The 26,770-nt window shown below is 49.7% G+C and overlaps 1 protein-coding gene across 2 annotated transcripts in view; it reads right to left on the bottom strand.

Annotated features, from left to right (window-relative positions):
• The window catches only part of PPP2R5C (protein phosphatase 2 regulatory subunit B'gamma), a 1,473,822-nt gene that overhangs the window by 770,172 nt on the left and 676,880 nt on the right, over window positions 1-26,770 (bottom strand). For both annotated transcript variants that reach the window (XM_078660190.1, XM_078660191.1), the window contains 2 exons: window positions 24,579-24,671; window positions 24,354-24,484 (listed from right to left, as the gene is read on the bottom strand). In XM_078660190.1, coding sequence (XP_078516316.1) covers window positions 24,354-24,484; window positions 24,579-24,671 — 224 coding nt within the window. The remainder of the gene's footprint in view (window positions 1-24,353; window positions 24,485-24,578; window positions 24,672-26,770) is intronic.

Raw genomic sequence — 26,770 nt, 5'->3', positions numbered from 1 at the left:
CACACACACACACACAGAGCCCCACACACACACACAGAGCCCACACACACACAGAGCCCCACACACACACAGAGCCCACACAGAGCCCCACACACACACAGAGCCCCACACACACACAGAGCCCACACACACACAGAGCCCCACACACACACAGAGCCCACACACACACAGAGCCCCACACACACACAGAGCCCCACACACACACAGAGCCCCACACACACACAGAGCCCCACACACACACAGAGCCCCACACACACAGCCCACACAGAGCCCCACACACACACAGAGCCCCACACACACACAGAGCCCCACACACACAGAGCCCCACACACACACAGAGCCCCACACACACAGAGCCCCACACACACACAGAGCCCACACACACAGAGCCCCACACACACAGAGCCCCACACACACACAGAGCCCCACACACACACACGAGCCCCACACACACACACAGAGCCCCACACACACACACAGAGCCCCACACACACACAGAGCCCCACACACACAGAGCCCCACACACACACAGAGCCCCCACACACACACAGAGCCCCACACACACACAGAGCCCCCCCACACACACACAGAGCCCCACACACACACAGAGCCCAAAAGCCACACACACACACAGAGCCCCACACACACACAGCCCCACACACACAGACACACAGAGCCCCACACACAGAGCCCCACAGAGCCCACACACAGAGCCCCCCACACACACACAGAGCCCCACACACACACACAGAGCCCCACACGACCCACACACAGAGCCCCACACACACAGAGCCCCACACACCACAGAGCCCCCCCACACACACCACAGAGCCCCCCACACAGCCACACACACAGAGCCCCCCACACACACACAGAGCCCCACACACACACACACACACACACACAGAGCCCCACACACACACACACACAGCGCCCCACACACACAGACCCACAGAGCCCACACACAGAGCCCCACACACAGAGCCCCACACACAGAGCCCCACACACAGAGCCCCACACACAGAGCCCCACACACAGAGCCCCACACACAGAGCCCCACACACAGAGCCCCACACACAGAGCCCCACACACAGAGCCCCACACACAGAGCCCCCACACACAGAGCCCCACACACAGAGCCCCACACACAGAGCCCCAGACACACACAGAGCCCCACACACACACACAGAGCCCCCCACACACACAGAGCCCCAGACACACACAGAGCCCCAGACACACACAGAGCACCACACCCACACACACACAGAGCCCCCCCCACACACACACAGAGCCCCACACCCACAGAGCCCCACACCCACAGAGCCCCACACCCACAGAGCCCCACACCCACAGAGCCCCACACCAACACAGAGCCCCACACCAACACAGAGCCCCACACCCACACAGAGCCCCACACCCACACAGAGCACCACACCGAGCCCCACACACAGAGTCCCACCCCCACACACACAGAGCCCCCCCACACACACAGAGCCCCCCACACACACACAGAGCCCCCCACACACACACAGAGCCCCCCACACACACACAGAGCCCCCCCCCACACACACAGAGCCCCCCCCCACACACACAGAGCCCCCCCCACACACACACAGAGCCCCCCCCACACAGAGCCCCCCCCACACAGAGCCCCCCCCACACAGAGCCCCCCCCACACAGAGCCCCCCCCACACAGAGCCCCCCCCACACAGAGCCCCCCCCCCACACAGAGCCCCCCCCCCACACACAGAGCCCCCCCCCCACACACAGAGCCCCCCCCCACACACAGAGCCCCCCACACAGGGAACAGAGGCCAGAAAAAACAATCACACACACACACACAGAGCCCCACAAACACACGCACAGTCCCCCCCCCCCCCAACACACACACACACACAGGGAACAGAGGCCAGAAAAAAAAACAGAGGGCATAAAAACGAGATAACAGAGGGCCGGAAAAACAGGGGAACAGAGGAACAGGGGAACAGAGGGCCGGAAAAACAGGGGAACAGAGGGCCGGAAAAACAGGGGAACAGAGGGCCGGAAAAACAGGGGAACAGAGGGCCGGAAAAACAGGGGAACAGAGGGCCGGAAAAGCAAGGGAACAGAGGGCAAGAAAAGCGAGGGAACAGAGGGCAGGAAAAACGAGGGAACAGAGGGCAAGAAAAACGAGGGAACAGAGGGCAGGAAAAACGAGGGAAACAGAGGGCAGGAAAAACGAGGGAACAGAGGGCAGGAAAAACGAGGGAACAGAGGGCAGGAAAAACAAGGGAACAGAGGGCAGGAAAAACGAGGGGAACAGAGGGCCGGAAAATCAGGGGAACAGAGGTGAATTGCTTGACTGAGGCAACATTGAAAACATTATTTCCTGGTACCAATGGTCTCTTTAATAAGGCTTTTGCTAGCCCACCTTAAAATAGCTGCTATGTACAGTGCTGCTATGTCTGCTAACCAGCCAGTGCCCAGCTGGTTTGGTTAAGCTGCATGTGGTGTGTCTTGGGCCCTATAACTTCTGTAACTGATCATTAAGTGGTTGGCGAAGCCTCTACACGTCGTACATTTACCAAGCACTCATTCCTAATAGCTATAATGGAGTCACATTGGGGATCTCTTTGCTATAATTGTTTTGTCTGACTGACTCTGGGACCTACCTCTTTGCTGCGCAGTCCTGTGTGCAACAATAAGCCTCCAAACCGCTGCGGTGTTGCCTGCCCGCCTCCCGCCGCCCCACTCGGAAACTACAACAGCTGAGTGGTGCCGCCGAGCGGAGAGCGCCAGGGGACTTCATATCCCATCATCCCAAGCGGCCTGCGGTAATGGAAACCGCGCCAGGAGGTGCATAAAAACTGCGTCAGCCCCGCCTCTCGGGACGCCGGGCAAAGCCCGGGCAAAGGGCCGGCCCTCTTAGGCCCTCAGAGGTCAACAGTGGTCGGGCGGGCCACCCCTCTAAGTTATTACAAAAGGTAAGCCCGAAACATTCAATTTCATAATGGTGAAACAAAATACTAATACTGTGACACAGGCACCCGAGGGATCTTCAGTTCTTCCGCCTTCCTTTGAAAGCATGCTGGAAGATGCATTTAACATGGTAACAAACGAAATTGCCAATACCAAGAGGAGAATGTCAATGGGCCTTACAAATACACACCCAGAGCCATCACAAGCAAATTCTACTAATGTTCTGCCGCTTTCCCCTGTGGTTACAGTTATGAAACCTACCCCACTTGTCAATTCGTTGGTACCGATGCCGGGAGGTAGTAGCTCTACCATTATTATTGACTCTTTGCCTGACCCTGCTGTACAAACTGCTATTGTTCCCTTGACCCCGAGCAACAAGCCTGGAGGTGAGAAAAGAAAAAGAGGCGCCTCCAAATTTACAGTAAATAAGAGGAAACAACCCCCTCGCAATAAGAGCCAACCGACTCCACAGAGTATGTGGACTAAAGGGAACAAGCAACTACCAGGGGGTGGCACTGACACCAATGAGTCTACGCAACATGATGATGTGGCTCCAGTTGCATCCCAAAAATGTTCTTAAAAGAAGGACATACCTCTGCCTGCACACAGACTGAGTCGCTAGTTGAAAGTATTATCCAACCAAAGACTAACGGGAATCTTATTGAGACTATTGTTGATACAATTTTTAAACAAATGGAAAGTCAAATGATCAAACAGCTTAATACTATTTTTAAAAGACTGGATAGATAGGAAAACCTTGTAAAAAAGGAAGATGCAAAAAGGAAAGGGGTGATTAGTCTTGATCTAATGAGGGGAGATCGCCTATTGAAAGATCTGGAGTCTGCTAGCAAGGTCATTATGGGTGGTGGGCCCAATATCATTAGCAGTAGTATACCAACATCTAATGCTACACCTAGGAGCGATACCGCTGGGAAAATTCAAACTGCCACGAAACCACAGCACATCCCGGCAGTAGCAGCCGGGTCCTCCTGTTCCATCAGTACGGCTAGCGGCATACCTAAGGGTGGTCCTACCGCAGCCATCACTAAATCAAGAGTATCAACTAACACTGGCCCAGATAAGGGACAAGCTGCTGCTATTAGGCCCACAAAATTCCAGGGACCTGCCCTTCACCTACCCCGACGCATGTCCTTATGTTCTAATCTTAGCAGGCGTACCTCCACTTAAGGAGGGTCAAGGAGAGTCCTGGGTCCAGCTGAATGACAAATGCATTGACTAGCTGTGCAAACATAAAGGGGTAGGCCATGACATCACGAATGAAATCCTGTCAGTACGTCGAGTAACCTGGGTCGGTCCCCTATTTAAGAACATTAACGGTGATTGCATTGCAATCAATTTTAGGCACCCTGGTACAGCCAAATATATACTTAGCACCAATAACATCTACCCTGGCCCAACAACTGTTATAACCCCTCTATCATTGGGTTACTTTTATAGGCCCCCTCAGAGATCATTTAGCAGAGTTCCACCACCATATCCATTATTTAATAGATACAGCGTACTATCTGAGCTGGGCACCTTGGACTGACCACCACCACCTATCCTCTCTGATATAGCAGCCAGCGTTCAGCCGAATGTAATTGATCCTGTGGAAGAAATGCCAATCTGCCCCAATGTAATGGTGCCTAATGGACTAAGAGCGCCTGTGTTATCATCTAAGTATTTAACATCTCCCCAGGGCACCTTTACTCCTATACCATCCGATGACCTGACCATTCTGAGTTGGAACATCGCCGGTCTAAACGCAAAAATGAAAATCAAGGAGTGGATAGATTGGGTCATTAACTTCGATGTCTTAATGCTCCAGGAAACCTGGTGTACCAGCCCCCTGTTTCAAGAAGGATATAGTTGTCACAACCAAATTGTACCCACCCCGGCCATGGGCCGACCTAGTGGGGGACTATCTATTTGGGTCAAGATTATGGCTGGAGTTAAAATTGAAACACTGCTTACTAACGATAAGAATTTTCAGGCGTTGATATACACTAGCAGGATAAAGCTATGCTTAATCAATTTTTATAATAATGACTTCACAACTCATCCTAATGCTAATTTTATAAGATTATTTGATTTTATTGATGAAATTGTTGATGGACATAAACATGGTAAATTTGATGGTATTTGTATAGGAGGCGATTTCAATGCACACATTCACCCAAGAACCCCTAGCTGTAAAAGAGGAGAAGAATTGCTCAACCACTTAGCCACACGCGACCTAGTTAATTTGTGGAGAAGGCAAACATGACCGTGAACAATGAACCTGAGGCCACCTATGTAGGGCGTGGGAGTTCTACTACAATAGATTATGTATTTATATCCTCTTTGTTAGGGGACCTCTTATTAAAGGCTGAGGTTGCCAGTGTCTCATATAGTGATCACTACCCGATTTCAATTAGTCTTAAATCCATCAAAAAACAGGGGAACCATAGAGAAATCGGGGCACAAAATCTGGTGGCATCCACAGACAAACTTAGGGTGGTCTGGAGGGGGATAGATAATAAGGAGGTTTTAACTCATACTATTAAAAAGCACCCCTTATTAGTGTCAGTTTGTCTATCCACCGATAGTTCCGAACATAACATTGTTGAGGCCTTCACAGGTCTTTGTATAGCTATAAAAAAGGAGATTTCTAAACCAGCCTCAGGCAGCAATCAAAAACAACCAAGGTGGTTTGACACCTCATGTTCCAAAGCAAATCGGGAACTAAGGGCTGCCCTCACAGCGGATCCACAGGACCAGTCTGTGGTGAGGAGACTGAGGTCCAGCTACAAGCGCACTCTAAAAATAAGATCAGAGGAGTTACTAAAAGATCATTGGGATTCCCTCGTGCGCACAGCGTCGTTGAGAGATGTCACCGGGTTCTGGAGCGAAGTTAAGAACTTAAGATCAATGGGAACAAATATCACCCCCATAAATTGCAATACATCATGGGATGTGTGGGTGGACCATTTTTCAAAAATCTATGAGGCACCACTTAACTCCACGGGTACTGCCCCCGCCTTAACTACACTGAACATCACCCTAATGGAGGTGGAAGATGCCATCTCAGAAAGTACGGGGAATAAAGCTCCAGGGTCCGATGGTGTATCCATCGACCAAATTAAATCAGAACCTGACTTCTGGGCTCCTTTATTGTGTAACATCTTCAATAATTTATCACATACCGCAGTCCCAGTAACATGGTCAAATAGCATTATCGTGCCTATTTTTAAAAAAGGCGATAGACTGGACCCTGGCAGTTATCGCCCGATATCTTTAATAGATAACACCTTGAAGATCTTAGGTAGGGTCATCTTCAACAGGATTAGAACCTAGGCAGAGGACAATGCTATTCTACACCCGTGCCAGTTAGGTTTTAGAGGCAATGTGGGAACTGTGGAGCAATGCCTAAATTTAAATTTATTAATGGCTAAACATACCATCGCCAAAAAATCCCCTTTGTATTTAGGTTTTATGGATTTAAGTTCTGCCTTTGATTTTGTTAACCGTTCTCGTTTATGGTCAGTTTTGTTGAATTATGGTTTAGATGAACCCTTGGTTTATTTTTTGGCTCACCTACACACCGATTTGAGAGCCCGAGTTCGATTGAATAATGATGATGAAGTCTCCGGTGATATTTTAATCGGCAGGGGGGTCAGACAGGGCTATGTCCTGGCCCCCTTGCTTTTTATCTTGTACATAAATGAATTAAGTAGTTTTGTATGTAAATTAACAAGTGATGTTCCGCACGTAAATGGTAAACCACTTCCCGCCCATCTTTATGCGGATGATGAGGTCCTTATGGGCCGCACACCCAATGCACTGCGCATTTTAATATCAGGATTTGTCACGTATATGGCAGATCTAGGCCTTTGCACTAATTTTAATAAATCATTTATAATGTGTTGTGGCCCCAAAAAACATAAAATTAACCAAATCTTGTCAGGGAATAATGTGTTAAAAAAGCACAAGCACTTTCCCATATCTAGGCCTGCTGTTCTCTGATTCTGGATCATGGCAACCTCACGTTGCCCAGGGGAGGAACAAATTGGGCAAAGCTATTAACTCAATAACCTCCCTCCGTCAACCTAGACATGCAGAGGTTATTATACCATTGCTACAAATCTACAAGACCCAATGTTTACCCACAGGAACCTATGGTGCTGAGGTGTGGGGATACTCGAACTGTACTAATATACAGACCGAGGAGAACAGATTTTGTAGGAAGGTTTTGGGGGGGGCGGGGGGGGGGGGTTATTTCTGCCCCAACGTACGTGTGCCATCGGGAATTGAATCTCCCCTACACAGAGGATTTCATAAGATCAAGACCTGCCCTGTTTTGGCTGAAAATATGGCTGAATTCAGCGGCTTCTCTGACCCGTGATATTATTTCGGATTGTCTAAAAAGTGAGCGTGCCAATTATATACCATGGCCCAGGGCGGTGGAGAAAAGCCTAGTAAGTGTGGAGCAGGGGCATTTATTTACATCTCCCCAAACTATCAACCGCTCGCACAAGAACTTAGTAAAAAAGGGCTTTGTTCAACCTTTACAGTAATGAGAGGGAAAAGAGCGAGTTTGCGAAACCAGCTATTATAAGGTACATATCCCTTTTGGTACCATGCGATAGGCCCTATGACATGCCCCAAGGCTATCTGTACAAACATCTGGGCAAATGGAACAGGAGCCTGTTGTTCCGGTTCAGGGATGGGAGCATTAAAAACCTATTATGCTTCCAGTTAGGCTTTAACAAAAATTTGGAAAACCTAAGTTGTCCCTGTAACCTAGGTGGGAAACAAAGACTTTTACCTTTTATGTTTTTTTGTGGCTTTTATGCAAAATACACTAAACATTATTTAATCCCAAATTTTCGAAAGACTGCCCTGATGAATTTTAATTTAGCTTTTGGAGATTTACTGATGTTACGTTCTGACGAAGTAATTTTCAGAGTCAGTTGCTTTCTTAAAGCTGCTGTTCGATCACGAGTATCATTGAACATGGTCTGATATGTTTTGCACTATTTCTTGCCCAGTTTGCACACTGCTCATTTGCATTAGTAGCTGTTCTTTTGCACATATCCTATTGGGCCCCCGGGGCCATTGGCTGCCATACCATCGCCCGCTTGAAGCAGCTAGACCTGTTTACTTTTCCCCCTCGGCTGCCTCCTGCGATGGTAACCTCCTTAGTCCTACCCCCCATTACAACTCCTCCTGTTCTCATCTCGCTCCCCTCCCCCATTCTCCCTGCACCCAGCACTTCTGTCACACTCTTAAACACTCGCTCTGCGGTGACCCACCAGTATGAGCTCTTCGATTATCTTGATTCTCATGCACCAGACCTCTTATTCTTGACAGAAACTTGGTTCAAGGACGATTCCCTCCCCAATGTGTTAGCCGCCCTACCACCCACTTATTCGGCCATCCGAGCGGATCGCCCTGAGGGTAGGCGGGGCGGTGGAGTGGCCCTAATAGCTCGAACAACTTTTAATTTCCAGCTCCTCCCCTCCCCTCCCGGACGTGGATTACCTCCTAGCTCGATCGACTTCGCATCTGGTCCCTCTCACTTTTGTTCTAATTTATCGTCCCCCTCAGCCTACTCCCTCCTTTCTTTCTGATATTCAGTCCCTTCTAGCTACACTGGTGATTAATAATTCATCAGTACTAGTTCTGGGGGACTTCAATTTTTGGCCCAATGATCCCGCTGAGAGCCCTCAGTCCAGGGATTTCACCAACCTTATGTCCAGCCTTAACTTCTCATCGCTAGTCCATAGCCCGACCCATACTCACGGCCACACGCTAGACCAAATCTGGGTACTAAACATCCCGTCAACACCCCCCACAATAGTCCCCTGTCCCTGGTCAGATCATTTCATCATCACCCTCTCCCTTGCCCTAGCCCCGATGATCAAACCTCAACTCCCCAAAAACACCTGGGTCAGGAAATGGGGCAAAACCGACATGTCTTCCCTTTGCTCGACCTTGGCGGACACCAGCCCAGAGTTATCGGGCCTTACAGCCACCTCGCAGCTTGCCGCCATTGACAACTGGCTGACCGTGGCAGGCGATGAATTTGCCCCCTTAAAGCGTCTTACGGTCAAGCGAGCCCATGCCGCCAACCGCTGGTTCACCCCGGAATTAAAAAAACTGAAGTTGGCCGCACGGAGGGCTGAGCGAGTCTGGAGAAGATCTTACAGCCCTGAGCAGAAGACAGCTTACTTGTCCGTGTTACAAGTTTATAAAAAGGGCATTCTCGCAGCCAAAACTGAGTTTTACACGAACAGGGTGATGGCAGCAGAGTCTCTCTCCAAGGAAATATTTGCCACTGTTCACGAACTGGCTTCATCTGGCAGAGCCACGTCTACCATCCCCCCTTCCCAGTCCCTCTGTAACTCACTCAATGAGTTTTTTATTGACAAAGTTGCCAAAATTAAACTTAACATTCCCCCCCCCCACATTTGTCAATCCCTCCCCTCCCCCCACGGGTCCCAAACTGATTACCTTCCCTCTGTTAACTACTGATTCTCTTCCTCCGTTGTTGGTCCGAGTCAAGTCAGGCTCCCCCTTGGACTTCGCCCCAGCTCACATCCTCAGGGAAATCTACTTAGCTTGTCCTATCCCGGCCCTGACTCTCCTCAATGACTCACTTATATTGGGCTCTGTCCCTAGTTTACACAAATCAGCGGTTGTTGTCCCAATTATAAAAAAAAACGGGCGCTGATCCATCTTCCCCTGCCAACTACCGCCCCATTTCCCTTCTGCCCTACCTAGCAAAAGTCCTTGAGACTCATGTCACGACCACCCTGAGTGCCCATGTAGAAGCTAATGACTGCCTCTCCTCCCGCCAAGCCGGGTTCAGACCCCTGCACTCTACGGAGAAAGTGGTGATCTCGGTGATGGACAGGCTACGGGAAGGCATTGATACCAAGACACCTCAAGCCCTGATACTCTTAGACCTATCCGCCGCTTTTGACACGGTGGACCACTCCATTCTTCTCAGCCGTGTCAGGGCGGCGGGCATTGAGGGTTTGGCCTTCTCGTGGCTTGAGTCATTCCTAGCCGGGAGAACCCAGGCGGTTCACCTAACCGGTTTTGCTGCGGCCTCCCGTAAGGTTGAGTGCGGGGTCCCCCAGGGCTCGTCACTCTCCTCCCTTTTATTTAATTTATACATCTTCCCCCTCATTTTTATGTTACAGCAGCTGGAGGTCACGGTGTTCAATTACGCCGATGACCTCCAACTAATTTTTAACCTCTCCCATTCCCCCTCATCTGCCCAGAACGTCCAGTCAGTGATGAGATTCATCCAGGACTGGATGAACTGCAATCACCTCAAACTCAATCCAGACAAAACTGAGTTGGTTTTGACTGGAGGTGGTTGCAGTCCATGGTCCCCTTCCTTTTGGCCCCCCTCACTTGGTGTCCCACCTTCTCCTGTACCTAAAGTCAAAACCCTTGGGATCTTTCTGGACTCACAACTTTCTATTCATTCACACATCAGTTCAGTGGTCTCCTCTTGTTTTTTTTCTTTAAGAATAATTAGGAAAGTTTCCCGCTTCTTTTCTCTTCCCGCCTTAAAAATTATTGTGCTAGCCTTGGTATTGTCCCGTATTGATTACGGCAACGTAATTTACAACGGGGCTCCCGCTTACGCGATCCACCGCTTGCAGCTGGTACAGAACCAGGCTGCGCGCCTGATCCACGGCCTTCCCAAATACCACCGGGCCAGCCCACTACTAAAAGCTCTGCACTGGCTGCCGGTGCGGGAGCGTGCCCTCTTCAAACTCGGCTGCTTCACTTTCCAGGCCAGAGCAGGGACTGCCCCTAAATTTCTATGCTCTGCCGTTATCCCTTATCTCCCTGGCAGAGAGCTTCGCTCCTCCCATGCGGCCCTCTTAGCCATCCCTCGATTTAAGAAACAGAGGGCTGGTGGTGCGAGGTTCGCTGCCCTGGCCCCAACTTTCTGGAACTCCCTTCCCGTTGCCCTCCGCACCTCGCCCTCCTATACCCAGTTCCGGAAGGATCTTAAAACCTTCCTGTTCACTAAAGCCTACTCTGTCTAACCCCCCCCTACTGCTGCTACCCTCCGTAACGCAATAGCGCCATGAAACCGCTAGGTAGAAGTGCGCTGTACATATGCTTTTAAATTCAAATTCAAATACATATCATAGCCATTGATTCCGCATTGTTTTTAATTGTTGCATATCCCATTTTAAGCCTTGCATACTATCTGAAATCACCATTTCTGCCTGACTTCTGCATTTTATGTAATGTACAATGATGGTTAATTATGTCATCTTTTATTCGTTTTTTAAAGGACTGTTTTATTGTGTTTTATGGATGATTGTTGTGATTTACATGTACTTTTATGGATGTTTTCTAAATCCGAATAAAGATCTTTGACTGACTGACTGAGTCACAGTTGAACTTAGCAGCAATAAGGAGGCATTGGTGAGGTGAAATGACAGGCACATTGCTGTTCAAAAGCAGGACTGTGGGTAGGCTAATGAAAACCAAATTTTCCACCGAACAGAACCCTGTTAACAAAGAGCCGGAAAATAAACGAGATGAGAAAAAAGAACTGGGATCTCCATAAAATCAGATTGGGTTTAATGTTGTGTGATTTGGACATAAATAAGAATACTTATTGTAAATAACTGAGAACTACTTGGGGACTTGGTCCAGCCACTTGTTTGACCGTGTTATTGCCACCCTCCTCCCCTTCATTGCAAATAAATGTTTAAAATGTCCGATTAGAGGTTTTACTTTCAAACTGGAGTTCTTAATTTTTTTTTAATATAAATAAAAGGATACCTCTAATCATATAATTGTCCAGCTGGTAATCTTAGCCTATGTGTGACACGCCAGTTGGCAGGTACAGTGCACCCGCCTCCCCGCCCTCATCCCCTGGGACTGCCTCAAAGCTCCCCTGTCTCATCTCTCCTGGGGACCGTCCCCAAACATTTTGAAGTTCTTTTTGAAAAAAGGGCGGCCAGCTGTCTGAGCTAATGACTGTCGGCGGACATGAAAATGGAGCGGGCGGGAGGAGGTCACCCCAAGAGCACACCTGAAATATGGCTTTCCATTCAGCAGCTGTCTTGCTCGCCCCAGTGCCCATCTCTGTCTGACTTGCCACGTGGCCCAAACCGGGCCTTTTTAATTATCCAAGCGTTTGCTTGCTGATCTGCTTCCGTGCGTGCATCCCCGCCGCAGGCCCCCCAGGCATGGAGACATCTCCCTCCCCCCCCGCTCTGCACCAGACTGACTCGGAGGGAGATGGACGGGGAGGATTTTAGAAAGTTCGGGGGTCGCGAGCGAGGGACTCCCCAGGACAGCTGCTGACAAGTGCAGTGATCAGCATGCGCCGAGCTTGAAGCCCTCCTTACAATGCAGGCTTCCATCACCCCTCCCGGAAACGAAGACACGGGTATTATTTACTGCATTTTAAATGCAAGTTGCTTTTTCATTAATTATTGTTTAATTGAATACAGTTTTTTGTTTACTTCCTTTCTATATTTAATGTTCAATTTATGGTGCTAGTTTGCTTGCTGATCTGCCTCCGTGCGTGCATCCCCGCCCCCCCAGGCATGGAGACATCCTCATACCCCCCCACCCCCCGCTCTGCACCAGACTGACGCCGGCCCTAGAGGGAGATGGACGGGGAGGATTTTAGAAAGTTCGGGGGTCGCGAGCGAGGGACTCCCCAGTACAGCTTATGAGCAGGGGGGGCCGTCTACCCGCCCAGCCCCCCGACTCCTGCCCTGATGACCCCCTCAGAGGCGCTACTCACGATGAAAGAACTCCGAACAGGGAAGCGGAAATGGAGCCCGCGAGGCTGATCTCTTATCTCGGCCGGCCCAGCCCACCGTCGGGTGCCGGCTTGGGCTCGTGTTTACTTTTTTTTCTTCCCTCAATGTGGGGTGGGCCGATAAAAAAACAAGTGCAGAAACCGACACGGGGTGATGGTATTTTATTTTATGCGTCTTTATATAGCGCATACTTTAACCGAATGTGTCAGAGCGCTTCACAATAGGAACAGTAATGATACATGAGGAGATTACAAGTGAACAAATTACAAAAGCAAACGTTAAGTTACATGAGGTAAAAGTGACATTGTGAGCAAACAAAATACATGAGGTAGCAAAAGGTACATTACATGAGGAATAGACTGGGACCTCGGCGAGAGGGAGGGTGTCCCTGAACACCACCATGTTTCTCCAAGGCGATGCAGAAATGCCTCGGAGAAACGCAGCCTCATTTTGGGATTCGGGGGCGTGTTTTTCTTGCTCTCCTCTTCCCATTGGCTGGAAGGTAAAATTCCAGCTAATAGGAAGAGGAGAGAAAGAAAAGAGAAAAAGTTAAAAAAAACTCCCCCGAATCCCAAAAAGACTTGGCTTGAACGGAGTGACGCCTCTTTCCTCCAATGGCTGGCCTCCGTTTAGGAAGCCAGACAATGGAGAAGAGGGGCAGGTTCAAGCCCCACTCTCTAAAACATCGGTTTTCTCCCAGCGAGACTGCGCAAGCGCAGCCTTCGCTAGGCAAAACCTAAAAGCGGGTTAAAATACATAGAAATGAAATCGGCAGCGCAGATGAGCAGCGTGGTTTTAAATATATAAACACACCGGCAGTCTCACCAGAGTCTCGCTGCGTGAGCACATCGTTGTTATATGGAGAGTGAAGTCGCTTTTCCCTCTCCGGAAGTGCTACTTGGCAAGCCTTAACCCAATTCTTTTCTTTTGTCAAACTGCTCTACAACCGACCCAGAGCACAAGTTAAAGTGAACAGCATCAAACTGCAGCTGTTCCAGATAGGCAGGAACACCAGGCAAGGATGTCCCTTTACGCAGCTGCTTTTTGTGCTGGCTAATGATCCCCTAGCTTTCTTGGACGGAGTGATGCTCAGATTTGGGGTTTTCCATGAAGTGACAAACGGAGGATCCTAGTGCGCTTTATGACGACATGCAGCTATTCCTTTGCCTGCCACACCTCACTGGGCCCTGCCTTCTTGCAATGCTTAAGTTATAGGGTGAGGCTTCCAGGCTCACATTAAACAGTGGTCCCTATCACTATGGTTGCCCTACAAGGAGACCAGGATGGTAGACTGCCAACCTGCCTCCTTATCCATAAACTCTATAAATACCTGCAGTTACAGCACGCAGTAACTGAATACCTTTCGGCGCGGATTGATCTACCAGAATATAACCCCCTTGAACTTAAGGTCACACTGTCCTCACAGGGCTGCGGTGGCACCTGATGCCTCTATATATCTTTACTAAAATGTAACCTAGGATTTCAAGTGCATTTCTGTGTGCTCCAATATTCACAGGTTTACTCAATTCTAGTGTACTGTACAGGGATTCTAGTTATCAAAAATGGGTTGGGGCGTGGCTACGCGGGCCAACATGGGGGACGCAGCCTAGTAGAGCTCCGTCCAGCCCGTGAATTATCCCCCTAATATCCTGTTCCCCCGATTTGCCCTGCTGCCCGGAGAAAAGACACTGTGCGCTAGTCCGAGCTGCTGCGCTCCGGTGACGTTTGCGGAGCACTGCGGTGCCTGGAGTCGGGTGAAAGAGGAGCGGCGATCCGCGGCCTGGTCTGGAGAAGCCGGGGCCTTGAGTTTCGTGACCCCCCGGGCCCGGCGTGCTGGTGGCAGCTTGAAAAGCGGAGTGAGGCCCGGAGTTATGGGTGCTCCCTAATCTCCCCGCGCGGAATCTGCGGCCTCAGAGTGACTACTGCTGGGAGCAGACAGCCGCTGTTGTGGCCCGACCATCTCCTCGTGGTGGTGCCGGGGCCCTCGAAGGGTGAGGCCTGGAGACCTGTGGCGGAGCCGGGAGCTGGATTTTAGCGTCGCCCGAGGTGGCGGCTACCGCAGAGGGGCTGTTCGTCTGGTGTTCGGGGGGCAGGTCGTTCTTCAGTGGACGCGGCTGAAGAGCTGCGGGGGTGTGCCCGCCCTGGAATGGGGTCCAGCACAGCCATATGCGCAGCAGTGGAGGAAGGTCGCCTGGGAACACGCCGAGACTGGCAGGACACGTGTCGCCTTCCTGGTGCCCGGGGCCGCTAGATGGATGGAAGCATCGACGGAGGAGTGAGGGATTGTGAGCAGTAGCTGGTGGTCAGGTGCATTTAGCTGGTGCAAGTTGTGAGTGGCCTGGAAGGAGCTGCCCTCCTCACTGGACATCCGGCGGAGTGGGTGCGGGGCATGGATCCTGCCACCTAGCCGGACGGACTGGCACAGGACTTGAGGGGGCACAAGGACTGGGCATCCCTCATTGACTGGCGGTCCCAGAGATAGTGCGCTGGTAGACACGGTAGCTGGCCCCTTGTGAGTGTCCGTGTCTACCTTTGGCAATGACGAGAGGCGGGAGTGGTGGAGGGACGGCGAAACATGGGCCGATCAATAAGTTCACCGGGCAGAGTGAAGGTGCCGGAGCCACAGGTGGTCTTTAAGACCCTGGGCCGGACAATGCGGCGCTGATGGCAGCTATAACTCAATCTAGAGACATGCTGGACGCAAAAATAGGGGCCATAGGTGCGGATGTAACCTTGCTGCGTCAGGATCTACGCATTGCTGTGGCCCGAATTACAGAGGCAGAAACCAGAATCTTGGGAGTGGAGGACGGTGTGGCGGCCCTGAAGCGCAAAGTTGCCGGCATGGAGAGTGTCCAGAAAGGCCTAGCGCTCCGAGCGTAGGATGCGGTAGGGCGGGCCCAGCGAAATACCCTGCGCTTCGTTGGACTCCCAGAGGGCTGCAATAAAGGTAACATGGAGAGTTTCCTGGCCCAGTGGCTGGAGAGCTGGCTCCCTCCGGACTCCCTCTCACAATGTTTTGTGATAGAGCGAGCACATGGGGCTCTCGTGCAAAAGCCGCCGGTGGGGGCCCGTCCTCGGCCGGTGATAGCTAAGCTATTGAACTACCACGACCGGGATACTATCCTACAGCAGGCACGGGCGAAGGATCCCCTCCTATATGAAAATCAGAAGATCATGATTTTCCCAGACTATACAAGACTGGTGCAACAACAGAGGCAGTCCTGTACAGCGGCCAAGGCACGTCTTCGCGACCTCAAGCTCCCCTATGCTCTACTCTATCCGGCCCAGCTGCGGGTGGTCTTTCTGTCTCGCACCCACTTCTTTGACACCGCAGAGGAAGTCTTTCGTTGGACTGATGAGACAGTGAAGGTGAGGGTGCATACCCCGCCGGGCCGGGACTCTGATTCATCATCGAGCGAGGCGAGATCACGGACCGACAGGGAATTGCGGAGCAAAGGGAATTGGAGATCCAGATCCAGGAGGCGCTCCACCTCAGGTGGAGCTGTGGAGGGGAAGGGGGACGCCCAACAAGCTCCATTAACTGATCCTTGAACTATCGACCTGCAGGCAGCGGAACTTTGATGTTAAGGTGCCTTTACAGTACATAGTGGGCTGCAGGTGACTTGGTTGTGTAATCATGGTGCTGAGAAGGGGCAGATGGGTCACATGGTGTACGGCGCTTCCGACTGTTTGGGGCAGTGGGGTGGGGGAGATGTATGAGGGGCGGACTTTTCCCCTTGCTTAGGTCTTGTTGGGGGGGGGGGGGGTTGGTTGCATGGGTTGTTTGCAGGGGCTTCATTGGTGCGGACAGTCTTGGGTCTTACGTTTGGGACCTGGGGCTGTTCCTACCGCGACAGGTACTTCAGTGTTTTTGGAGGTATGGGGGTGGTAGGTGGGGGAGGGGGGTGGGGGCAGTTTTGGGGGGTGTTCTGTTCGGGTTGAGTTGCACGGCAGCTGGGGAGTCTCAATGGTTCTTGTGTACACGCCTACCGGGCCCACTGGTGGATATCTATGGCATATGTTCCCAAATGGCAGTTACAGGGAGTAGGCCACCGAGCCCCAGAGCGTCCGTGTGTGTCATGAGTTGGAATGTGCGAGTAATGCTTGACAAAGTAGATAGAGGGGCGGTTCTGCGGCAGGCAAAACGGGAGGGTGTTTATGTCCTGCTGCTACAAGAAACTCACCTGTTAGGTAATAAGACACTATGTTTACAGCGGTATGGTTATCAGCAGGTTTACCATGCGGGCTTTGTTAGGGGCTCCAGGGGGGTGGCCATATTGGTGCATCGCAGACTGTCCTATACTCACTCCACTCAGTGGGTGGATCCACAGGGACGGTATGTATTTATTAAGGGGACGATTGGAGAGGAGCCCCTGGTGCTGGGGAGTGTGTATGCCCCACCCCCACTACAGTGGTCACTGGTGGAGAAATTGTTTGCAGTATGGGCGGACATTCCTGAGGCACTAGCGGTGATAGGGGGGGACTGGAATGATGTCATTGACAGCCGTTTGGATAGATGTCGACCTGGGGGTGGCCAGGTAGCTGGAGCGTCCACCAAATTAGGAGACATGATCCGGGGATTGGGCTGGGTGGACACGTGGCGTTATTTGCATGCACATAGTCGGGAATATACATTCCTATCAGCGGTCCACAAATCCTTCTCCAGATTAGACTATATATTTGTCCCTCGAGCAGTCATTGGAAGAGTGGAGTCTGCGGCTATACTGCCGCGTGGGCTTTTGGATCACTCCCCGGTTACGATTGACCTGCTTTTGGACAGGGGGCGGCAGCCCTTCCGATGGCGCCTCTCCACATGGCACCTTCAGTAGGAGGAGTATAGGAAACCTATGGGGGAAGCTATAGCGCATTATCTGTTTGAAAATGTGGGGTCGGTCACGGATGCTGGGATGGTGTGGGAGGCTCTAAAACCCACGCTTCGTGGTGTGGACATTGCTTGGTGTGCGGCTGCCCGGAGGAAGCGCAGAGGAGAGTTAGTGAGGATCGCGGCTGACAGAGGCTCTGGAGAGACGCTGTAGCGTGAGTGGTGAGTGTCAGGTTGTGGGGCAGCTCCTCCTGACACAGCAGTCTTATGCGTCCCTACTACTTGATGAGGGGAGACAGGTGTGGCTGGCGATGCGCAGCAGGATATATCAATGGGGGGACAAATCCGGGACTATGCTGCACCGGCTGTGCCAGAGTACGTTTCAGACACGGACCCTACTGGGGATCCAAGATGCGGCCGGGGCCCCGATCACGGACCCAAAGGAGTTGGCAGAAAGCTTTGCAACATACTATGCCACTCAGTATGCACCTCAGGAGTGCCTCCCTGCGGACGCAGTGGATACATTTCTTGCGGATCTGCCTCCACGTGCTGTGTCGGAGGAGATGCGAGAGCGCCTAGAGCTCCAACTGACGGAGGAGGAGCTGGGTCGGGCCCTGGGGTAGCTCAACACCGGTAAGGCTCCCGGACCCAATGTGTTCCCAAGTGAAATATCACTTACAGCTGGGAGCACACTATAGGGCGGCGTTAGAAGAGGCTCGGGAGCGGGGTAGCCTTCCCGCGGACTGGAGGCACGCGGAGGTGGTGGTGTTCCACAAGCCGGGCAGGCCCCCAAATCAACATGCATCATATCGACCAATATCTCTCCTGAACATGGAGGCTAAGATATTGGCTAAGGTGCTGGCCAACCGTCTCCTGCCCTATATCGCGGAGCTTGTCCACCCAGATCAGGCCGGATTTATGCCCCACAGGGCGACTAGACATAATATCAGACAGGCCCATGTGGCGGTGGTGGCGGTTAGGGACACCGGGGAGCAAGCAGCACTCCTCTTAGCTGACATAGACAGGGCATTAGATTCCCTGAGTTGGGTTTACCTGTTCGCGCTTCTGCCCAGACTCAATTTTGGGCCACACTTCCTGTCATATCTGAAACTTCTCTACACAGACTTAACGGCCTTGGTTAGGGTGGCGGGGGTCATGCCCTCTGCATTTTCTGTTGGCCGTGGAACGAGACAGGGCTGCCCCCTCTCGCCGTACCCGTTTGCCCTTGCCATGGAGTCGCTGGTTGCGTGGGTGCGCATAGATGCTCAACTGCGCGGCTTCGAATGGGAGACTGGGCTGTCGGATAGACTGGCGCTATACGCGGATGACGTCCTGTTCTTCCTTAAGAATCTAAATAGATCGGGACCGCGTCTCTTAGAGATTATGCAGATCTTTGGTGAGGTCTCCGGGCTCTACATGAACCCGCGCAAATCAACCCTTTGGGTGCTGGGAGAGCGCTCGGGGGTTGGGGGCTGAGCACCCGTGCTGCTGGGGGCAGTGGGACTCCAGTATTTCGGAGTGTTCATGACAGACGTGCCTACGTCCTCTTGGGAACGGAACCTAGTGCCAGTCTGGGACCGGGTTCGGACAGAGATGAAGACGTGGTCCCGCATGCCCCTCACTATTTACGGTCGGTCGGCTATCTTTAAGATGGTGGCCCTTCCGAGACTATTATACCAACTACAGAACCACCCTTTTCCGATTCCCCTCACTGGTTCCGACAGGTCGACTAGGCGTTGGGGCAATTCCTTTGGGCGGGAGGGGCAGTGCGAGTGGCGCTGCGCACATGTTTTCTGTCCACATACTGTGGTGGCCTGGCGACCTCCGACATCCAATCCTATTATCTCCTAGTCCTGAATGAATGGTGGTATGGGGACAGGGGCGACCCGGCATATGCCTTGGAGAGATGTCTTATGGGGTCCAATACTCTACACACAGTCCTCTACTCGGCACGACTGCGGAGGAAACTGCCGCCGGTCACCGAGGTGGTGTTCCAACTCTGGAGGCAAGCCCTACGTCGTATGGGATGGTGGGGCAAGCTAACTGAAGAGACTCCTTTATGGCACAATGGACGCCTACCGGCGCTGGTGTCCCTTCAGGGCTTTCGAGGCTGGGACAATATAGGAATCTCCAGGCGGGGAGATGTGATGTCAGGGACGGCCCTTAGGTCCTTCCAGGAGATGCGCGAGGAGTATGGTATGCCCCAGTCCCAGTTCTTTAAGTACTTGCAGTTCCGACACGCCATTGCCCTGAGTCTGGAGGGTCTTGAATCCATGCCCGAATTTAGCCCACTAGAGGCCAAGGTCTTTATGGGTGACCTAGGAGAGAAAAAGATATCTCGAATATATCAGACCCTAGTTACACACTGCTCCACATCATTGCAGAAACTTAGGGAGACCTGGGAGGGGAATGTGGGGACGCTGGAGGAAGAAGATTGGCGGGAGGCACTTAAGGCCCTTAGAGGTGCGGTTATAGCAATGCGCTTGAGACGCATTCAATTCAAATACCTACATAGGGTCTACTTACAAGGGAGAGACTGTGGAGAGCAGGCCTGATTACATCCCCAGATTGTCTCCGCTGTGGACGGGAAGCAGGGACATTGATTCACACAGTATGGGGCTGTAGTTCCCTAGATAGATTCTGGAAGGGGGTCTGGGACTGTATGTCTGAGGTCTTGGGATGGGAGCTCCCCCGTACTCCATGACTAGGTCTTCTGCATGTGATGGAAGGGGTGGGGGGGCAACGCATATAAAAGGCATCTACTGCTGCTAGGCTTAACCATAGCCAAGAGAGATATAGCTAAAGCATGGAAGGACCCCCGGGCTCCCTCTGTGCTGGTGTGGAAGAAAGGGCTGGACTTCTGTATGGGGTTGGAGCGGCCAGTCTTTGAGGCCCGAGGCTGCCCAAGGAAACATTACAGGATATGGCGGCGGTGGGCGGATTATCGGGGCCTGTGGTTGGAACCACCGGTGGAACAGGAAGAGTGCCCGGTAATGGCGTAAAGGGACCAGGAGGGAAGGTGTTTGTACACTGTCAGTCTAGAGCATGGCTTACAAAAATATGAGATGCTATCGTGCGGCTGGGGAGGGTGGGATCCGGGTGGAGGGAATGGGGGGACGGGGCGGGATAAGGGGTGGGGGGGATGTAGAACTGGTAGGTTTTGATGGTATTAGTTGAATCAAAATGATGTTTAAGATTGCAATTAATCTGATGCTGTGTAATTGATCTGCAGTCCTTCCCCGAGATGCGAGATGCTGCGACATATGTGCAATCTATCAATAAAATCTGTTTAAAAAAAAATATAAGTTTAAGCACGTTCAAGGTCTGGGACCTTGACCGCTCCTAAAGCACAGCTATTCAAGGATTGACTGTCTCCACATTCTGATTAAATATTCATGTGTGAGCATGATTATGCCATACAATAAATCAACTCTTTCAATATATTTTATTAGTTTAATTTTATTCATAAGATGTGGTAATCAGACACGAATCCAACTCAGTGATGAACATAACATTTTTCTTCCCCAGTGAATTTCGGACCAACATGGCTTTTCATCAGGGGGCAGTCCAAGTTTCTGTGATAGAAAATAACTTGTGCCGGTCCTCTTTCTGCCTGGAAATGTAATTACTTAATCCCTTGGCGCTATGGTGCAGAGTATGAAGATGCACAAAATAAAGTGAGCTTAAAACATGATTTTCAGCATGACATTTCGGACCACATTACATCACCCTGAAAAGTGGTCACATCAAAAAAGGCTCCAACTTTAAAACTATGTGGAGGGTGCAGTCCCAAGTGTGATGGCTGTGGATACCGACCCCTTTCAGAGGTCCATGTTATCTTCACACTCCGTTAATGTGGTATCCACATTTAGGCTCAAGATTTTCAAGTTTCCAAGTTATGGAACTTACCCGCCTATATTCTCATCTATAAATCGACACTTGAAAATACTGTATAATTCTGTAAACCCAGCTGTTTTCATATGCACAGCAGCCCCAGAACTGTAAGTCCCTGAACAGCATCATGTATTACACTGTTCCCGTCGAAAATAAGGCCTCAAAACAGGCCAGAGGAGCTCACTCCGGATCCGTGTTGCAAGCGGAAAAGAAGGCAACTGACGTCAGTGCGCCGGGAGGGACTTATATGACCACGCTGACTTCACGTACGGCGACAACGTCAGGGCAGGGTCGTGTGGCGCAGTCACCCGGCGCGCTGAGGTGTTGCTGCAAACAATTTCCGGATCCGTTCTCATGTCTGGGGTTATTCTAAGTTAAGGAATCTGCGGCTAGATGTCTCCATCAGATGTAACTTATACCTGTATCACCTGACACCCAGCCTCCTGATCATTAATGATTCGCTTACCAGTGGTTGGTCTGACTCAGCTTATAGATTGGAACTTCAAACTTACGGGTGGTTGGTTCGACTCAGCTCAAAGATCGAAACTTCAAACACTGTGGTTCCCTCGAATCATGGCAATACTATATGGTTACACGATTTACACCACGTTACCCGAGTTGACCCGGCTGGTGTTTAGTGTATGGAGGGCAGCTTAACGACACACTGGGTGGTGGTCCAAACGTACACAATCGACTCCCTAGTAGCATGCCACATACGTGAGAGAGGAGGCAACATTGGAGGGGTTTGGTTGATGGAAGTCACAGGCATCACATTACTGAGAGAGGTTTGGAAGGACACCCATATGTCTTCCTTTCAAAGAGCTCCAACAGGCTGACTTTCTCTAGAACACAACTCCATAAATACTTGCAATTGCAGTACCCACTGCGAGTACATGTTTCTCCCAGCACCTCGATTGCGGAATTTAGCCTGATAGAAGCGATGGTCATGATGGGAGCATTGGGTAAAGGGAGTATCTCAAGTTTACAGCATGTTGATCATTAACAATCCAGACACACTGATGGCTCTCAAGACACGCTGGGAGGGATGGCTAGGCCCTCTTGGTGATTCAGATTGGCGGGATGCCCCTATGGCCCCCAAAGCACTCACCATATTACGATTCTGTTTAGTGCAAACATACTATTAGCATAGCACACACCTCTCCCCTGACAGGGAGCTTAGAGCGGAATTACTTCCCAATCCAGCATGCTTTCATTGCTTCTTCCCCCCTCCTCATCCATTTTATCAGTCATTCTACAACAGTCTCAAAGTATTCTATTGTAGCATTATTCAGCTTTTTCCAGAGAGGTCTGCATTGGGTGTTTTTATATATCTATTTATACATATATGTAGAGCTTCATATATATGATATATGTTTCCAGGGTCCCGCACATGGGCGGGAATATTCATGTGCTTATGACTATTGATGAGGATCCCCTGGAAGAGAAGTATGAGCTATTGGCGTTGCATTATTATTTGCAACGCCAATTCCTAAAACTATCAGTAATGCGAGGCATACTGCATTGCAAATGCTTGTTTTTCAAAGCTCATGGGGATGGCTAATGTACTACGATTCCTTCCTTCGGCATAATAACCGTGTAAAAAGAGTAAAAAAATCAACATCACATTTTCTTTTTGGGGGATTAGAGTTTAAGCCCAATATGCAGTGTTCATTTGACTCGGTGCTGTTGCTGTCTGCTTCACTATTTATAATTGTTATCACCTGCTCAAATATTACACCCCCATGAGGACATGGCCAGTATATACCTAATGTGAAAGGTATGCGATGTCTTGAAGGCACCTCAGGCATTCTCGCGATATGGTTGGGTAGGTTTTGTTTAGAAATTTTGGAGTGAGGTATACACAATGTAGTTCTGTAAGGCTGCATCTTCCATTACTAGATACTGTTTTATGATACCACAGAATCCTTCTCCACTCTATATCTGTAAACGGGGCTGAAGATAATATAGGCAAAAAAAGGGTAACCCTGTGTCATTAATTCAGTATTGAGAGTGATGTGATTGAACTACCACCCCTTGTAAGTTGTGCTGCAGCGTGTGGGATGCTTTTCAGAGGTGCCAACGTGGTGTTGTCTGGGAGACATCTGATCAAACTGTTGTATCCATCCTAGTGGGAGAACACTACGGTTTATATTGATGTTTTTAAATGGGCTACTGAGATGATGTATTTCTATTATTTCAGAAGGAGAATTGGCACCTTGCAGTCTTTTCCTGGTAAAATATTTATGAAATCGGAAGTCTGTGTCGAGGGTAAATCCAAGAAGTCCCCTTACATCCACACATTAACATGTCCCTCATTAGTGATCCATTTACCTACATTTCAACATGGTAATCCAACCTTCACTTACCCGGTTAATTATCCTTTACACAGGTGGGACGTCTCATACTATTCCAAACCTGGTTCAATGACCTGTACTCTGAAAACTCCAAACTCAAACTTTCATTCAACATCAAGTGTCTTGGATTCACACTAGACACCAAACTCACATTCTTGGAACAAACAGTCAAGATAGTCTGGTACCAGCTCTACCTGATAGAGAAAGAGCAAACATTCCTCTGAGAAAATCTCATAACTGTTGTTAAAGCCTTCATACTCTTCCATTTGATTAGTGGCAAGTTCCAAGACCTCCCTGACTTAAAAGAGCCAATCCTAAGAGCATCCTACATTGCGCTGCTATACATCTCAACCATGAATTTAAGAAATATGGGCACTTGAGAAGCAAGGCAAGACTTAACACTGCTGGTATACAATTCTTCAACTTGATAGTTTACAAGATTTAAGCGAAATACAGCTAAGAAGAAAAGGTTATAAGGTAGCTAATTTAACATAGGTACTAAAGCATATAAATCTTTTCACCTACCTATAAAATATATTATTTATTTGTTTCCTGATGTATGCTCGAAGACCTAAGAATTTTCCATAAATTCTATGAAGCGTAGTTTTAAGGAAATCCCTTTCACGTGGATCTTCACTGTCGAAGAGCTCTAAAAGCTTTGGGAGAAAATAATTCTTTAAGATTAAGCAAATCCATGCTAATGTACTATGAAAATATATCGTTTTGTATTATTCATCTTTTTTACATTACCTGCAGCACAAATTTCTGATCAATATATTTCTTGGCTACATTAGGTTGAAAGTCTGGCGACTCTAAAAACCGTAGGAAGAATTCATAAACAAGCTGAAACAAAATAAAAGTATATTATTTACAGACTGATGGAAATCAAAGGGGGAAACAAACTACTTTACGTACAATTACTAAAACCTTGATTTATTGAAGTACCTGCAACACCAAGATTCAACTTTTTTTGCATGTCCGAAAAAAAAAAAAAAGTGTCATTTGTTTCACTTGTCACTTAATTGCTAATGTACTCTATAATCTATTTTGATCTTTTAACAGTTAATATTTCTGCTGAAATAAAGACAGATTGTTTTCTCTTGCAAACGAGTACAGTCAACCTCTAGCAGAGGTGAAACCATGCACGCCAGCTCATAACAAGTTTAAGAAAAAACGTAACTGACAGCATTTTCCACCGCGAATCCTGCTAAAAGGCTGGGCTGCTCAATGGCTTTGCCACTCTTAAAAAAAACCACTTACATTATGCCACACTCTTACACTGACAAATAATTCATATTAGTTTATTATGCAATAGGTAGAAATAGACTGTAGATTAAATATTTGAAAGATCTTGAACTACAAATTAAAACCTTTCAGCCATTTTTATAACTATCTGAATGACTTGCTCAATTTGGCAGTGACTTTGCACTTGAATGGAAGAAGAAAGTTACTTACCTTCGGTAATAATATTTTCAGTCGATACTCTATCTGTCCGCAGATTCCTTACCTCTTGAATACTTCCCTAGGTGCCAGAATGATTAGAAAAATATTTCTCCCGTGATGGTATGGGGTGCCGGCTCAATTCGACACCAGAAGTGATGCCCCTGTGATGTCGCAGACACCATAAAGCGCCCCAACTGTTGTGCCGTAACAATTTTTTCCGTTCCGTCGAGGCAGCAAGACAAGATTATTCACCAGAATGACAAGCTACTTGCCTTCTGTAATGCCTTATTGGGTAGAGACATGATCTAGCCCCAGATTCCTTACGTTTGAATTTCCCAAGCATCAGACTGGATCCGGAAGATTTTTCTTCGAGCGATACCCCTGCGCTGGTAGGTGTTGTCGGTCGGCTCCGCGTGAAATCATAGGCATCATCTGCACAGCTGTGATGTCCACATCACCTATATAGGCACCACCTTGGCACACTGACACCAGTTACGTTTCACAACTTTCCATGCCAGAAGCACAGAGCTATGTAGTGCACTGACACTGGTGTGTTTCTGAACAACTAGGGTCCTGAAAGGAATCAGCCATGACCCTAGAAACCTATTAGTGCTGGGAGGATGGGTGGGTTGCTAAGGAATCCACAGCTAGATCATGTCTCTACAGGATAAGGCATTACCGAAGGCAAGTAACTTGCAAATCTGCTAGAGAGACATCTAGCCACAGATTCATTACCTTTGAATGGATACCAGAGTTATACCATCCCCAGAGGAGGGACTGCTGACAATATTAGAGCAGAAAGTCCCGCAGGACAGAGCAGCCAAAAAGAGGCCGTCCCAGCGGACTGGACGGTCCAGGCAGTAGTGCTTTGTAAACGTGTGCAGGGATGTCCACGTTGCTGCCTGACAAATTGTTGAGGACTAGAACTTCATGTTGCAACGCCGTGGTAGCAGCCTTAGCTCTGGTGGAATAAGCACTTTTTGACCAGATGTAGTCAAGTGCCTCTTTTGCACATAGTTAGCCCCACTTTGTGCCTGTGATGCAATTTCGACGGGAAGTGCACATGGTCCCTGCCAACAAGGCCCACTGTACCAGAGCTTGTTTCGTAAACTGCAACTATTGCTTACAAAATTGGCACCACTTTAGCTCAAATAGAAGTCCCTAGTAAATGGTACTAAGGGCCTTGTGGTTAAAGAGGGTCCCAAAGAGCTGCAGCACGAATTGTGCTAACTTACAGGACCCCTTACCAAGCCAATGCACAGCCTGCGGGTCTAGTGCAGACAAAACTGAAGGGTCAACATGGCACATATCCCTGTGTTACTGAAATAGAGTGGGAGGTCGCACAACGTAAATTTTCTTAAATAAGGTTCAAATAAGAATAATTTCTATTTTCGTGAGGTATGCAGCCTGGGTGGCGTCCCTTGTCAAAGACGTCGAGAGGTATAATACAAAGATGTGCCTGCAATAGTCATTACAGGCATCCCCTGGCGCTCCACTTA

The sequence above is a fragment of the Lissotriton helveticus genome, chromosome 9 (genome assembly GCF_964261635.1).
Source record: "Lissotriton helveticus chromosome 9, aLisHel1.1, whole genome shotgun sequence".
NCBI classification, from domain to species: domain Eukaryota; kingdom Metazoa; phylum Chordata; class Amphibia; order Caudata; family Salamandridae; genus Lissotriton; species Lissotriton helveticus.
Note: the sequence above shows the minus strand (reverse complement) of the source record. Positions and strands in the feature narration are given on the sequence as shown.